Source organism: Hylobates moloch, unplaced genomic scaffold (genome assembly GCF_009828535.3).
Source record: "Hylobates moloch isolate HMO894 unplaced genomic scaffold, HMol_V3 SCAFFOLD_16, whole genome shotgun sequence".
In the NCBI taxonomy this organism is placed as follows: domain Eukaryota; kingdom Metazoa; phylum Chordata; class Mammalia; order Primates; family Hylobatidae; genus Hylobates; species Hylobates moloch.
This window is the reverse complement of record NW_026652291.1, coordinates 13,519,332-13,535,880: the sequence shown is the minus strand read 5'-3', so window position 1 is coordinate 13,535,880 and position 16,549 is coordinate 13,519,332. Positions and strand designations below refer to the sequence as shown.

The window sequence follows — 16,549 nt, the reverse complement described above, 5'->3', positions numbered from 1 at the left end:
ATCTCGGCTCCCTGCAACCTCCTCCTCCTGGGTTCAAGCAATTCTCCTGCCTCAGCCTCCTGAGTAGCTGGGATTATAGGTGTCAGCACCACGCCCAGCTAATTGTTGTATTTTTTTTAGTAGAGATGAGGTTTCGCCATGTTACCCCGGCTGGTCTCGAACTCCTGACCTCAAGTGATCCACCTGCCTCGGCCTCCCAAAGTGCTGGGATTATAGGCGTGAGCCACCGCACCCGGCCTGTACTTTAATGTAACTGACTGGTGGAGAATGTCAGGATTTTCTAGACATACCTGGAATTTCCAGGAAATTCAGCAAATCATTAAAATACCTGAGCTTTTCTTATTGTTTTAGCTGACTGTGGTTTTGACATATAACCATGTGCAAAATGTGGGCTCTGTCCTAGAGACTTCAGGCAAGCAGACTCTGCCGGGAAGCCCCAGAGTTGAGGTCAGAAACTGGTAATGACCTGCTTCCACCTGCCATCTCTGTTTTGTTCTTGTCAATTTGTTTTCTGACATTTAATATGGATTGAGATTCTGGGCAACCCTAACATACTTCCTATAACTGTAAAATGGTATGATGGTCCATTTACCTCATTTCCTACTTACAATCCACATCAGACAGACTGTATTAGTGGCTCCCAGATTCTTTAATTTACCAGACTTGTAAAGTCAACCACCTTGAAAATGGAGAGAATATTAGGTGCCAATTTTTAATTTTGCCAGTAAAAACAAAAGAAAATACAACCATCATATATCACATCATCATATTTCATAAGAGAAAGAACTTTTAACACCACATGTAGGAGAGACAGGGTCTCATAGCTTGAATGTTTGGTCTTGAAGACAGTTAAGACTGTCTTAAAACCGAGGTTTCAAATGACAGAGTGCAACAGAGTCATCTGAGAGCTTGTTAAAATTAATAAACTAGGCCTTACACCCTGAGATTAAAGGGGTGTGGGGGGAGGAATCTGCATTTTACAAACACGCCCAGGTGATTCTGATGAGAAATTGTTACTTTCTCCGCAGCTCCGAATGATTTTTAAGCAACAAGTTCTCCCAACACAAGCCTTCTCTGTAAGTATTCTTGCCTGAAAGTATTGAACTTGAATTTAATCAAGCTTCTAGAATGGCAACGTCAAGCTGAACTTTCTGCCATGCTGGAAATGTTCTGTATCTGCCCTGTCCAATGTGGCAGTGACTAACCACGTGTGCCCACTGAGCACTTGAAATGCGGCCAGTGCAAATTTTTTGTTTCATTTAACTAATTAAAGTTTACTTTTTTTTTTTTTTTTGATACAGAGTTTCACTCTCATCACCCAGGCTGGAGTGCAATTGCAAAATCTCGGCTCACTGCAACCTCTGCCTCCCAGGTTCAAGTGATTCTCTTGCCTAAGCCTCCTGAGTAGCTGGGATTACAGGTGCCCGCCACCATGCCCAGCTAATTTTTGTATTTTTAGTAGAGACGGGGTTTCACCATGGTGGCCAGGCTGGTCTCGAACTCCTGACCTCAAGTGATCCACCTGTCTCAGCCTCCCAAAGTGCTGGGATTACAGGCATGAGCCACTGTGCCCGGCCTAAGTTGACATTTTAAATAACCATATGTTTCTGTTTTTTCTCGTATTTTGCTCGGTCGCCCAGGCTGGAGTGCAGTGGCGCAATCTCGGCTCACTGCAAGCTCCGCCTCCCGGGTTCACGCCATTCTCCTGCCTCAGCCTCTCCGAGTAGCTGGGACTACAGGCGCCCGCCACCACGCCCGGCTAATTTTTTGTATTTTTAGTAGAGACGGGGTTTCACCCTGGTCCCGATCTCCTGACCTCGTGATCCGCCCGCCTCGGCCTCCCAAAGTGCTGGGATTACAAGCGTGAGCCACCGCGCCCGGCCCTAAGTTGACATTTAAATAACCACATGTGGCTGGTGGCTCTCATATTGCCCAGCATGGCTCTAGATCTGACATGACTGCCAGTTTGCAAGAAGTATGGAAAATAGAGGAAAAAATTAAAAGACTCTTGAGGAAGAAACAATAGCAAAAAAAAAGAATAAAAAAAGGGAGAGAGGGTGTAAAGAAATAGAAAGAAGGGGAAAAGCCTTTGTCATTCAGGACCTGTCCAGGAAAAAATAGCCTGTACCAGGTAGTTTGGCAGAGGAATTTAACACAGGGAACTAGTTTCACAAGAGCTGAAAGAGCTGAAAAGCCAAATGGAATGTTGAGGCAACCCAAAGCTATGCTCCTTCAGGAAGCCAGCACCTCCCCTAGAGCTGGAAGGACTAAGGAAGAGGAGATGATGCGACCAGAACCCAGGAGTGGGGGCTACCTGAAGAATTGAATCAGGTGGAGGCTGCTGGAGGGCTAGAGAAGTGGTCACTGTCAAGAGGCAGAGGCTGGGAGAAATGCCCTGGCTTTTTCCCTCCTCCCATCCTTTGAGTCTCCTCCGTGTACTTCCCATTGGCTGAACTCAACGGGAAGCCAGTGGCAAAGAAGCTTGAGAAGAAAAATGTGCAGGATACCAGCAGAGCAACGAGGAGACAGGACAGTGAATGGATCCAAGAGCAAATGACTGGTACTGAAACAGAACAAGCAAATGCAACATTTGCATGGCGTTTGGGTCCTGATTTGCGTTAACCAAGTGTGTGTAAAGCCACACCTTTGATATAATGAGAGAATTTGAATATAGACTAGGTATTAGAGAATAAAGAATTATTGTTAATTTTGTAAGATCTGTTAATTTCTAATGTATCTTTATCACTTAGAAAGGCCTACTAAATTAATGGAGGATAAATGAAATGAGATCAGCAAAACCGTGTTAACTATCAAAGCTGGAATATGGGTTCATGGATGTGTATTAACTCCTCTTTCGAGTTTTCTGTTTGTGAAGAATTATTTAACAATTTAAAAATGAGTGTCAATCGATTTTTTTCCACTTTATCATGTGTGATAAGAGTCTGACTTTCTTTTCTCCCCTCTCCCTTAACCCATTCTCCTTTCCTTCCCATTACTGTGAAAATTATCAGTAATACTTACAGGCATGGTGAGTTTTTTTAACATTATCCACCTTAATCTGTGGATATGATCTCTAATTACTCCTGGGACTCCTCTAGGGAACATTCTATTCTAAAATCTCAAATCTAAAGCTGCATTGGAAATTGGTTTAGAATGAGAAATTGTGACAGCAAAAGTATGATAATTTAATTTCGAATTAGACTTTATTGAGTCTACGATGAGACAATAGTCTTGAAACACAGGCTTTGCTGGAAGAAACGTTTTCCAGGGTCATAGGGTAGAGAAATTTTATGATACCAGAATAGCTTTTCTGTACCCAGGAAAATAAATGTGGGGCAGAAGTCAGGAAGTAGAGAGGATGGGAGGATGAAAGCAGAGTAAGAAACTCCCTGGGTTCAACCCAGGAGGTGAGGGTTGAGACTGTAGCATTGTGTAAGAGCCCCAGACAAGCTGAAGGAGAATCAGACAACACCTGGGCTCCACTTCCCTGCAGCATCCAACTTAGCACCAAAAGAATGGGATTAGTGGTGAGACGAGCCTCTGGAGATGGCTGGAGTGATGCCATCGTCCTACTGCCCTGTGTTTTGCATGTGACAGGTGCACAAGTTCCTGCATTCCTCTGGGGCAGTGTGGACACTGATCAAATAGCAGTTCACTTCAGGGCAAAGAGGGTGCAAAGTACAGAGGCCCCAGCTCAGGTCACAACCACAGAGGGTAGCACAGGGTCCAGGATCCATCAGGAGACCCCTCACACCCTAACTGGCCCAAAGCCATATAAACTTCTCTGTGTATACCGATGGAATGTCAGATTTCAATAACATTCCTGTACCAGGCCAGATACGGTGGCTTACACCTGTAGTCCTAGCACTTTGGGAGGCCTAGTCAGGAGGATTGCATGGGCCTAGGAGTCTGACGCTACAGTAAGCTGTGATCGCACCATTGCACTCCAGCCCGGGTGACGGAGACCCTGTCTCTAAGGGAAAAAAAATTATATAAGTAATTTTAAACAATTTGTCTTAATCTAAATTATAGGTTGGGCACAGTGGCTCACGCCTGTAATCCAAGCACTTTGGGAGGCCAAGAAGGGCGGATCACTTGAGCTCAGGAGTTTGAGACCAGCCTGGACAACACGGAGAAACCCTGTCTCTACCAAAAATACAAAAAATTATCCCAGTGTGGTGGCGTGTGCCTGTGATTCCAGCTACTCGGGAGAATGAGGTGGGAGAATTGCTTGAGCCCAGGAGGCAGAGGCTGCAGTGAGCCGAGATGACATCACTGCACTCCAGCCTGGGCGACAGAGTGAAACCCCCCCATCTCAAAAATAAATAAATAAATAAATAAATTATAAAGTCATTTTTCTTTTTTTGGCCCACGAAGTCCTACATATCATTTACATCTCCAATAAAGGTATTAAAATATCTAGGAATTTTTAAAATTCTACTTATGCAAAGAGTATGACTAGAAAGAAAAGTTGTTGTACACACATGAAAATTTCTTATGGTTTAGTCTTTGAGCCATTGTAGGTTTGGTGGATAATCAGTGCCATTTAAACTTCTCTCACATATTATTCCATTTTGAAAAGTGAATGAAAATACTGAACATATTTTAGGTAGATTAATTTACATATAGTTGGGTTTCATTTATAGTTCTGAGTTTTGAGAAAATCTGGATGGATTGAAAATAAATGGAGAATTTTTTCCTTTTTTTTTTTTTTTATGATGGGGTGTTGCCCCGTATTGCCTAAGCTGGAGTGCAGTGGCTATTCAGAGGTGCCATCATAGTGCACTACAGTAGCCTTGAACTTCTGGCCTCAAGTCATCCTGCCTCAGCCTCCTGAGTAGCTGGAACTACAGGTGCACACCACCATGCCTGTCTTCTTTTTCCGTTTGACTTACATATATATAGACTAACAGACCGTGCTTTTTTTTTTTTTTCAATAAGCTGTGCATCTAGGTTTCTCAGTTTTGTTAGCTATTTCATTATTAATATTCTATTTTGTTCTCCCTTACACTTTAGTAATAATGGCTTCATTTCTTTTGCCTTTTTTTTTTTTTTTTGAGACGGCATCTCACTCTGTCTCCCAGGCTGGAGTGCAGTGGCGTGATCTCAGCTCACTGCAACCTCCACCTCCTGGGTTCAAGTGATTCTCCTGCCTCAGCCTCCCAAGTAGCTAGGATTGTAAGCATGCACCACCACGCCCGACTAATTTTTGTATTTTTAGTAGAGACGGGGTTTCACCATGTTAGGCAGGCTAGTCTCGAGCTCCTGACCTCAAGTGATCCACCTACCTCAGCCTCCCAAAGTGCTGAGATTATAGGCATAAGCCACCGTGACCAGCCTTTTTCTGGTTTTTAATTTCTTAGACATAAACAGTTTTTAAGCCATGCTATATAGATGATGCTAGCATGGGTCCCTCTAGACTCTAATCTTTTAGCCTAGTATTTTCCAACATTTAAGAAGACAGATCAAATGGCACCTCCTCTATGAGATTATTAGAGACCTCCAAAGTTGGATCTCCCAATTTTTTCCCATGGTATCTTGACTCTGCCTCCATTTTATAACACATTTTATAATGCTGTGTCTCTTTCAGTAAACAGTGAATTCCTCAAAAGCACTAACAGTCCTTTTCATCATTATAACTATGTGCACAGCCTGACATGTACTCAGTAATATCTGCTGAATAAAGACTGATTTTTTCCTGGTAGATGTTATACCCTAATGAAATTACTTCAGCAAGTATTATCACTATATTATAATATTTGGGTATTTTATTAAATATAAATCACATGAACAGTGTAGAGCAAGCTTGTCTGATTCCTGGCATGTAGCCCAGGATGGCTTTGAATGTGGCCCAACACAAATTAGTAAACTTTCTTAAAATATTATGATTGTTTTTTGTGATTTTTTTTTTTAAGCTCATCAGCTATCGTTAGTGTATTTTATGTGTGGCCCAAGACAATTCTTCCAGTGTGGCCCAGGGAAGCCTAAAGATTGGACACCCCTGGTGTAGAGCATCGTTTATCTGGCATATCTCAAGAATTAGACTACAGAGGAATTCTGCTTTCCTAGATCAAATTTCAAATTAATTTTATAATAAATAATGGTGATCTAAATTGCCCATCTTAAGCTTAAATGATGTGTGTGTGTGTATACACACACACACATGAGCTGAACATGTAGCCTCCTTCCAACAACATGGTCCTATGATCACTTTTAAGGGACTGTTCAGGAAGTAATTGACTCTTTGGCTAATTTTTCTCAGAAGCAACAACTCATATCACTAATGATCAAAACAAAATTTTTGTTTTTGACAAATGTCACCAAACACCTAGACAGACTGATAGATTAGTGCTTTAATAACCTAGGGGGGCATGTTTTACAGTCTGCTGTAGAAACAAGAGTAGCTCTGACAATTTGGCTATGGGGTAACTTCTTTCCTCCTTTGTGAAATGGGATCGTAATACTAGTCTCACAGGTATGTTTTTTTTTTAAATATATACAAAATGTTTATTTTAGCTTTATTTGTACTGTCAAAAACTTAAACCAGACTGAAAGTCCACCTGGAAAGGAATAGTTGAATAAAATGGCTACACTTCTGAAAAACAAAACAAACGCCAAACAAACCCAAAAACATTCCTAAGAGTTCAGGACAGGAGAGACAGATATCATTTGATCATCTACATTGTCCTAAAAAGAATAACAAGATTTGTTACTCCTTATTTATTTGCTCCTTATGGTAGTTTTAAGATGTTATGTAAAAATCCTTTCAAAATTTTTTCAAAAATGCTTTCAAAAAAAGGAAGTAGGTAGGGGCCCAAGATGAAATAAGAGTTGATAAGCTTGGGGCCGGGCGCAGGGGCTCACGCCTGTAATCCCAGCACTTTGGGAGGCTGAGGCAGGCAGATCACCTGAAGTCGGGAGTTGGCAACCAGCCTGACCAACATGGAGAAACCCTGTCTCTACTAAAAATACAAAATTAGCCCGGTGTGGTGGTGCATGCCTGTAATCCCTGCTACTCGGGAGGCTGAGACGGGAGAATCGCTTGAACCCGGGAGGTGGAGGTTGCAGTGAGCTGAGATCGTGCCATTGCACTCCAGCCTGGGCAACAAGAGCGAAACTCCATCTCAAAAAAAAAAAAAAAAAAAAAGAAAAGAAAAAGAAAAGAGTTGATAAGCTTGAATGGATAATTGTTGAGGCTGGTGATCTGGTGATGAGTACATGGAATCACTATGTTACTCTACTTTCATGTCTATGTTCAAAGTTTTAAGCAAAAATATTTTTTAAATTCTTTAGAAAATATGGCATCCTGTTTGATTGAAAATATGGCATCCTGATTTGATAAAGCTAGGGAATGAGTACGTTAGTGTTAATGTCTTACTCTGTATTCTTTAGACATACGTTCCTTTAATACTTCATATTTACAGTTGCTGCTTTGAAGTTTTTGTGGGTTAAATCCAACTTCTAGGCCCACACAGTTTCTTTGGACTGCTTGTTTCCTGAGTATGGGTCTCACTTTCTTCTTTGTCTTACTCATAATTTCTGGTTGAAAACTAGACGATTTAGCAAGTATTGATTCTGACATAGCTTCATTTTTTTTTTACAGCTTGATTGAATGTAACTGCAGAATCTGTATCCCACACAAGAGAATGTAGCTGCTGATGTCTCTGCTTAGTCTTTTTTACAATCTGTTTTACAGTCTATCTTTTGGTCTGGCTTCCCCAGGGTCACTCCTGCATAGCTAAATGTCAGAGGAGGCTGTGCTGGTTAAACACCTCCAGTCTCTCGGAGGGCTTCTATGCACCATGGGTGGATCTGAGTGTAGGCTAAGTAGCTCACTCAAAGGCCAGTCTCATGTTTGTCTAGGCTTTTCTGTCCCATAGGGCGCTCTCAAGTCTCAACCACGGCCTTTCTCTGCCTCTCTGTTTCAGGAAGTCCACATTAAATTTCTGCTGACCACCACCTGTCCTATCTGGAGTTGCAATCTCAGGCTAGCAAAACGGAGTTTGCTCCATTCGTTTCCTTCCAAGCTCACCACTTTTAACTGACATCATGGGTTCTGCACTACCCAACCTCCACCATTATTCACCACCTCAGGCAACAAAGCTGCTGGTTTTCATACCAGCTCAGGGCTAGAAAAACCAGGAGGTTTGAGGGGTGACGGAAGCCCCAGGTAGGAAGGCCACAGACTCCAGGTTCCCACCCAAAGCTCTAGAAGCTTTTCAGAAATAACCCAATTTCTTGTCTGCCTTTGGTTAATTTCCAGAGACCCCAAATGGTTGGTTTTGACAACTTTAGTTTTATACTTGTTTTTTGCAAGGAGAACTGGCTGACCTCTTCACACCATCATAGCCGGATGTACCTCTTAATATCCAATTGTCTCCTTTGTGTTTTAAACTTTTGACACATACACATGCATACACACAAAGAATGACATCAGGGCCAGGCACGGTGGCTCACACCTGTAATCCCAGAACTTTGGGAGGCCGAGGCGGACTGATCACTTGAGGTCAGGAGTTCGAGACCAGCCTGGCCAACATAGTGAAACCCCATCTCTACTAAAAATACAAAAATTAGCCAGGCATGGTGGCACACACCTGTAATCCCAGCTACTCGGAGGCTGAGGCAGGAGAATCGCTTGAGCCTGGGAGGCAGAGCTTGCAGTGAGCCAAGATAGCACCACTGCATTCCAGCCTGGGCAACAGAGTCAGACTCCGTCTCAAAAAAAAAAAAAAAAGACATCGGGGTGAAATTCATTTTCAGCAAGTAACGCTGATGTCTAAAGGGGGGAAAAGTGGAAAGACTCAGAAAAAAAGTCTTAATTCCTCAAGTAGCAATTTTATGAAGAATTGATTTTTACGGTCATCATATTTTTCAACACAGGAGCTACCAAGTTGCTGAGTGCAGTGCTGACGAGAGCAGTACAGGTTGAATGCAGGCAGCTGAGACTACCCTCGGAGTACATGTGCATGTGGCATGGAAACGCTTTAGGGAGAAGACTTTAAAATGATTCAAAAAAATTTCAAAAACTAAGCAGTCCATATAAATTTTCAAAAATAAAACTTACCTCATTAGATCTTGTAAGTTTATCACCACCACTGTCTTTTTACTCAGAGTGTCTGAATATACCTTTAGTAAAGTGATCCTTAGGTAAAGGGATTTATGTGTTGACTCACAGATGACACCACAGTTTTTTAAATACATCTAAACAGATGAAGAGGAAATAAGAAGCAAATACATATTTTCTAATTCGTAAAAAATTCATGTCTCCCTTCACCATCTGGGGGTGGGAAACTTGTCCTTTGGGAAATGTACGCATTTTGAGTACAGTACGTTCCCGTTTACACATGGGTTACTGAGGGCTTGAGACTGACTCATCGTGTGAGGAAAACTCACAGGATGATATCCTTCAACATCTAAGTGCCTTACATTTTACAGAAAGAAATGATGTATCTTACCTTTTTAAGAGTCCATGGACACTTACAAAACAACTTTACCGAACTCTTATATTAAGTTTGCAGTCAAATATTTTCAAATCATTGAGATTCAATTTTTAAGGTCAAAAATAATTCAATGAAGTCAAAGAATCTTAGAGCTGAAAAGATCACGCTTGTAAAAATAGTCACAGCTGAAAATTATCACAGTTAAAATATCACTACAGTGCAAATTATTATTCTCTTAACCCCAGAAAGGCTAAAAAGACTGATATACAGGAAGATTCCATTTTAGGAGCTAAGATAAAAACAAACTAAAGGTTCAAATATTTGCCCTAAGTGATCCATTTTTTAAACATTTTTACATTTTTCTCTCAGGGACATTTTGGAATTTTTCTTTATCTTCAAGACAAATATTGTTATAATTATAGTGGATTATTAATTTACTGGATGTACTAAATTATGACAATAACATGCTATAAAACCCTCAGCTATACCATTATTCACATGACCTAAGTCCCAAGGGCAGGAAAACAAGGTTCTGATTAGTGACATTTTGTATTCCAGTAGAATTGGTTAGAGCAAGAACCATTAGGCTTTTATGTGACATTTCATTTCCTAGCTTGCTTCCTTCCTAAGTGCTCAAATGCTGTTTCTTTCAAGATTTGCTGAACAACCACTCCCCATCCTCCCATCGGTCTGCCAGGCCCAACTCAGGGCCCCTAGCGCTTGGCATGAGCCTCCCAAGCATTTCTCGTACTTCTTTAGTAATCTGGACATATGTCTGTCTCTCCCTCCTGTGAATTTCTCAAGCCCCAAGCCCTACTCCCCTTGTTTTTAGCAGATAAGCTCCCCTTCAACTGCAGAGAAAAACTCCCACAACTTCCCCCACCCAAATCCCCCCACATCTACATCTCCCCTCTCTTCCATAGTGCCAGCCCCAATAAAGGAGTCCTTCCCATCTAAGGCCAATCCCTTCAAAACTGTGCTCCGACCCTGTTTCCCTTTCTCAGGAACTCTTCTCTCTATACTCTCTTCAGCCTCTCCATCTAATCGTGTCCTCACCATAAGCATTTACCATAAGCTCAAGTCTCTCAGCTTCAAACAACTCTCCTTCCACCCCCACTTTCCTCTCCTACTCATGCCCTCTTCCCCCTCTGCAATCTGGTTTCTCAGCAGAGTTGCCTACAAACACTATCTCCACTTGCTCCCTGCCCACTCAACAATAAGGCTTTGTTCCTACTACTCCATCCACATGGATCTAGTCAAAGGCAACAACCACCTTCCGGTCCTTGAGTCCGCAGTCTTCTTAAAACTTACCTCTCCAGCCCTCGCAGCAGCAGGCACTTCATGCATTGACCTCTCCTTACCTTTCGGAAAGAACTCTTGGCTTCAGTAACTCTCTGACATTCTTATCTACCCTTCGACAGTGATAAACTTTTAACATCTGTATAGAATTTTGGACTTTAGAAGGCATTTCTGCAAGTGGCACATTTATTCGTTTCATAAACATTGTGAATGAATGTGTCATTTGATCCTAACAACCCCATGGGATTTACTAGGTAGCTGTCAGCTCATTTCAGAGATGAGAAAAATAAGACCCATAGTCAAGGTAATTCTGTGACAGGTCACACAGAAAGGGTCAAAATCAGTACTCGAATCATGCTGTTAACTTTAAAAGCCATGATCCTTCCAGTATTGCCATCATAGGAACCACTAGAAGCACTCAAGATCCACATCTAAGAAAAAATGAAGACATACTGATTATCTTGCAAAAGGACCAGAGGCCAATGATGTACAATACCCTCTGAAGGAAAAAAAAAAAAAAAGGCTGGTTAAAACTGCTCAGATCCTCTTTTTCGAAGTCTCCCTCTATCACCCAGGCTGGAGTGCAATGGCGTGATCTCGGCTCAATGCAACCCCCACCTCCCAGGTTCAAGCAATTCTTCTACCTCAGCCTCTCGAGTAGCTGGGATTACAGGCACGTGCCACCATGCCTGGCTAATTTTTGTATTTTTGTAGAGACGAGGTTACGCTTGAGCTTATGTATGAAAATCCTCTTTTCATACATAATCTCAAGCATCTTTTAAATTGTTCATGCTTAAAATTTCCAAGGCTCAGATAGTATCCTAATAGCAGACATCCGGTGAATAAAGACATTAGCTTCAGTAGTTCATCAACTACTGCTACAAACAACATGTGTAAGTCATTTCTAAAGAAAGAGTCAGCAGCTGTTTGCTAAAAATTTTTTTATTGTGACTGAAGACATTGCCAACTTACATATATCATTTTTATTTGGAGTATTTTTTTGCCTTGCAGTGCTCCTGAGAAATTCAAAAATGCATTAACTTTAGCTCTATAAATAATACAACCTAATATTAAGGTTGCATTGGAAATTTCCCACATTTAGATATTTCCCTAAAAATCAAAAGACAATTTAAATTGTTTTACACAGAGAAACCTTAATAAGTATTTAACTTTTTAATAAGTTAAAAAGTAAAGACTGGCAAATAATCACAAACGTCAGAACATTAAAGTAGCATTTTTTCCATAGGAATATATAAAATAAATATCATCTATACTTACCTGATATTTACAAAACTTAAAGATAAATTTTTGTGGATGGAAGATGTTTTGAATACTTCGATATGTGGAAAACTTCATTGTCTTTAAAAATCAGGTTCAAATGCTTTTGACGCATAATAGTATTTTCTAAAAAATTCTCATCACTCTCCTGTCCCTGAAGCCATAGCTTTTACCCCCATTGATTGGGTAATTATTTTGACAGTTTCTGTACTCTTTTCAATTAACCATTAAGAGGTTAAAAGAAACCTAAGGCTTTATTTGGGGAGATACTGGAAGTTTTAATTGGCTAGCTGGAAAGAAGCCATTCCTTTTTTTCGTAGGGTTTTGTTTAGTTTTGTTTCATTTTTTAAAAATCAAAAATGACAGGAATGAAAATTCAAATGATTTGATCCAGTATTATGCTAAAATTAAATTCAGTAGTTAGATGAATTTTCTACTACAGTATAGAGGTTGAAAACCATTAGGAATGTGGTAAAAAACTATGGCAGTGAAGGTGGAATTCAACCACAAATTCTACTGAGTGGATAGAAAAATAAACAGAAAAATTACTGTAATTAAAATATTGCAGTTAAACGCACTGTTAGCAATGTCCTATTGCCAACATTAGAGTTATACGCTTCATCACTGTCTGGTTACTAAGATGGTTCAGTGAGCAGGTGGTTCATCTCTGACACAACTAAGTTTCAGAAAAGTTGATGACTTATATCTGGTTTAGATCAATGAACACTTAGTATATATACCAGTCAGCTATAGTTTCAATGACACAATGAAAACATTAGGTACTATAGCTTTTTTCTTTTTTTTTTTTTTTTTTTGAGACAGAGTCTCGCTCTGTCGCTCAGGCTGGAGTGCAGTGGAGTGGTTGCTAACTGCAACCTCCACTTCCTGGGGTCAAGCAATTCTCCTGCCTCAGCCTCCTGAGTAGCTGGGATTGTAGGCGCCTGCCACCATGCCCACCTAATTTTTGTATTTTTAGTAGAGATGGGGTTTCACCATGTTGTGGCTAGGCTGGTCTTGAACTCCTGACCTCAGGTGATCCGCCTGCCTCGCCCTCCCAAAGTTCTGGGATTACAGGCGTGAGCCACCATGCCCTGCCAGTATTATAGCTTTAGGGCAAGGTCACATACTTATTTAAATAGCAGCCATTTAATATCATGCTCTGTGATGTTTAGCTATGCAATCCACCCACAACAGCTTTTAAACTTATGTTAAACCATGGGATGAGAGGGGGACAAGTTGTTTTGGTCAGAGAAGGAAATACTCAAAAATGTCACAAAATGCATTTCAAATATGATGACATACTACTTAAATACCAACCATGCATCTCTTTTTCAAATTAAAAGATAAAACTTTTTACACATTCTATTGCTTAAAAATAAAGGACCGTGTGTCTTTTTTTTTTTTTTTAACTTAGAAACTAGTATTTCATTTCTCCACACTGAAATGAAATTTCAATGGCAAGCAGCAAATAATGTAGGATAGTCAGTGAAAGCATCTTTGTTAGGAGCATATAAAAACCAAGGAGTAACAACTCACAGAGAAATAATAATAGGCAAAAACCAAGAGGGGGCAGTTTGACAGTTCTAATATAGAACTTGTATGACAACTTCCTTTATAGTAAATAAAGAATGGCAATACAAATTAGTTATCTAAGGAGATACAAGACATTCTGAAGCAGCATTCTCAGTTACTTCATTTTTCAGAAAAATAAGTTTCACCCATCAACATGGAATTAAGACTTCCAGTCTTCCAAATACATTAGAAAGTACAGTTAATCACAGTAAAACTTGCAAATAACCAAATTTAGTTCTGGCCTCAGCCAGGACTATTCACGTATTTGAATTTGTTTTATTTTCATCCTTCCTTGTTATACAAATGTTTCTATTTTAAAAGCACATAGAAATTTACAAAATTTGCAAGAAATATCTTTTTAAATGTACAACTTCAACAACTGATAAAAATATGAACATCCACATACAGTTAAGTTTCGAGTTGGGATTTTTTTTATGATGGGTTTATGAAAAATTAAAGAAATACTTTTAAGTTTCAAACATCTGGGTACTGGTGCTATCAAAGTGATTTCACTGCCCTCAGTGGCCACCGTGATGAGAACAGTTGACTCTCGGATTGCTGTACCTCATATGTCAACACCGCAGACGGAGGCAGGGAGTGGCATGTTCAGTGATTTTGCTAATTATACTTATGTAGATGCAGCTATATGGTTTAATGCTTATATGAAAGTTGCATGAATTTGTGCAAAGAAACATTTAGTTTTAGGATATCTTTAAATAGATACCTTAGCTGTTAAAACTAAGTGATATATCTGCACTATATGCTCAACAATAAAAAGGAACAAACTAGTGATACATCCAAAACCTTGGATGGACCTCAAGGGAATTATGCTGAGTGAAAAAAAGCCAGTCTCAAGAGGGTATATATTGATTCCATTTATATAACATTCTCAAAATAACAAAATGACTGAGATGGAGAACAGTAAGTGGTTGTCAGGGATTAAGGAGAGGGCCAGGGAGAGAGGTGGCAATGATTATGAGAGGGCAACACGGGGATGCTTGTAATGGAAGTCTTCTGTGTCTTGCCTGTGGTGGTAGTCACATGAATCTACACACAGGGCCAGGCGCGGTGGCTCATGCCTGTAATCCCAGCACTTTGGAAGGCTGAGGTGGGAGGATCACTTGAGCCCAGGAGTTCGAGGCCAGCCTGGCAACATAGTGAGACCCCATCTCTATTTAAAACAAACAAAAAAAGAATCTACACACATGATAATATTGCACAGGACCAAATACATACTTCACCTCAGGGAACCTATGACCTTCCAGCGACAATCTTCTTGGCCTGTCTCCACGAAGTCCTCTAAAGATGATCAATATATGCTTCAAATCAACTTTCCGCACTATGCAGAGAAGCCACTACTAGTATTTTTTTATTCTTCGTTTAAAAAAAAAAAAAAACTCTCTTGATAAACTACAATCTCTAGCTTCAATGAGCTTGGAAATCACAAAAGGAAATAAAAAGCTGCCATATAGCTACTAGTATTTTTGTCTGTCTGTATTTTTGTAAATTAAGGTAAAAGATAAATTAAATGTTCCTAGCTTAAATTAGGTCAAATCAGAAGGAATAAAGCAGATTATATAGCAAACACTTGCTCCTGACACCTGCAGTTTCTAAAAGCATTAGGAATATTTTTATTAAATTCAGAGAAAGCATAACTGCAAACAAATACAAATACATGACTTTTTCCCCAAAGGCCACTTTGTGATAAAGTACATACATACAGTGTTCATGGTTTCTTTAAAGTGCTAGATTGTCTCTGGCTTGAGAATCATCTATTGCTTTAAAAGTTCTTTCAGCACAACCCCAGCACTGTTGTCAGGTAATGCTGGCAAAGGTGTAAATGTGGGCAAAACATCTGAGATGGGTTTCAGAAGAAGATGCCCGGGCCCACCAGGTCCAAGTCCAGCTGGGTTAATAAGAGGCACAGCTGCCGAGCGAGGAGCCAAAAATGGATTTACATCTGTTCTTCTGCTAGACCTGGATTCTGCTGTATCTAAAGAATAAAATATGAATTTAGTCTCCTATCTTTCACAAAGAAGTCAAAATGAAATAACTCTCTGAATATAAGTAATAGCATAAAGTTATCTGTGTAATATTGTTAAATTGATTAGCATAGATAAATAAAAATAATCAATGTATCACTTATCAACTTAAAAATTCTCCCTTGACGGTAATAACACTGGCATCCAGCACATCTTTTTAGACTGTTCTTTATTCAAAATGAAAATGCAGCCAGGCGCGGTGGCTCACGCCTGTAACCCCAGCACTTTGGGAGGCCGAGGTGGGTGGATCACCTGAGGTCAGGAGTTTGAGACCAGCCTGGCCAACATGGTGAAACACCATCTCTACTAAAAACACAAAATAAAAAATTAGCTGGGCATGGTGGCGGGTGCCTGTAATCCCAGCTACTTGGGAGGCTGAGGCTGGAGAATCACTTGAACCTAGGAGGCGGAGGTTGCAGTGACTGGAGATCACACCACTGCACTCCAGCCTGGGTGACAAGAGCGAAGCTCCATCTCAAAAACAAAAAATTAAAATTAAAAAAAAAAAATGAAAGCACAAACAGTCCTCAATTCCTAAACAAATACTAATTTGTATGGCTAAAATCTGACTAATGTTCACTCTTGGCAATTCAAAACATTTTCTGATAAAAAAACAATGCTATACATGTGTTTTAAGTTCCCAGATTTGGCCCCCAAGGAAATTTAATTCATATGCTGCTGGGTTCTGGATCCCACAAGCAGGGTCTATGAAATACAGGAAGATGAAAGAGGATAAGGAATAAGAGGAATGAATAGGGAAAGAAAAGGCAAGAGAAGAATATTTGTATGCTTATCTAATACCTTATTAAACACATTAAAACTCTTGTTTTATACTTAAATACCAGTTATGTAACTGATGAACTTCATTTACCATAACAACAGCTTTTTAAATGGTGTCATCTATGCTGCAAGGCAAAC

At 40.1% G+C, this 16,549-nt stretch overlaps 1 protein-coding gene across 4 annotated transcripts in view; it reads right to left on the bottom strand.

Moving 5' to 3' along the window:
* Nucleotides 1-14,940: 14,940 nt before the first annotated feature.
* TRIP11 (thyroid hormone receptor interactor 11) overlaps nt 14,941-16,549 on the bottom strand; it is a 73,045-nt gene continuing 71,436 nt past the window's right edge. For all 4 annotated transcript variants that reach the window (XM_032179846.2, XM_032179847.2, XM_032179850.2 and 1 more), the window contains one exon: nt 14,941-15,582. In XM_032179846.2, coding sequence (XP_032035737.1) covers nt 15,362-15,582 — 221 coding nt within the window. In that variant the 3' untranslated portion in view covers nt 14,941-15,361. The remainder of the gene's footprint in view (nt 15,583-16,549) is intronic.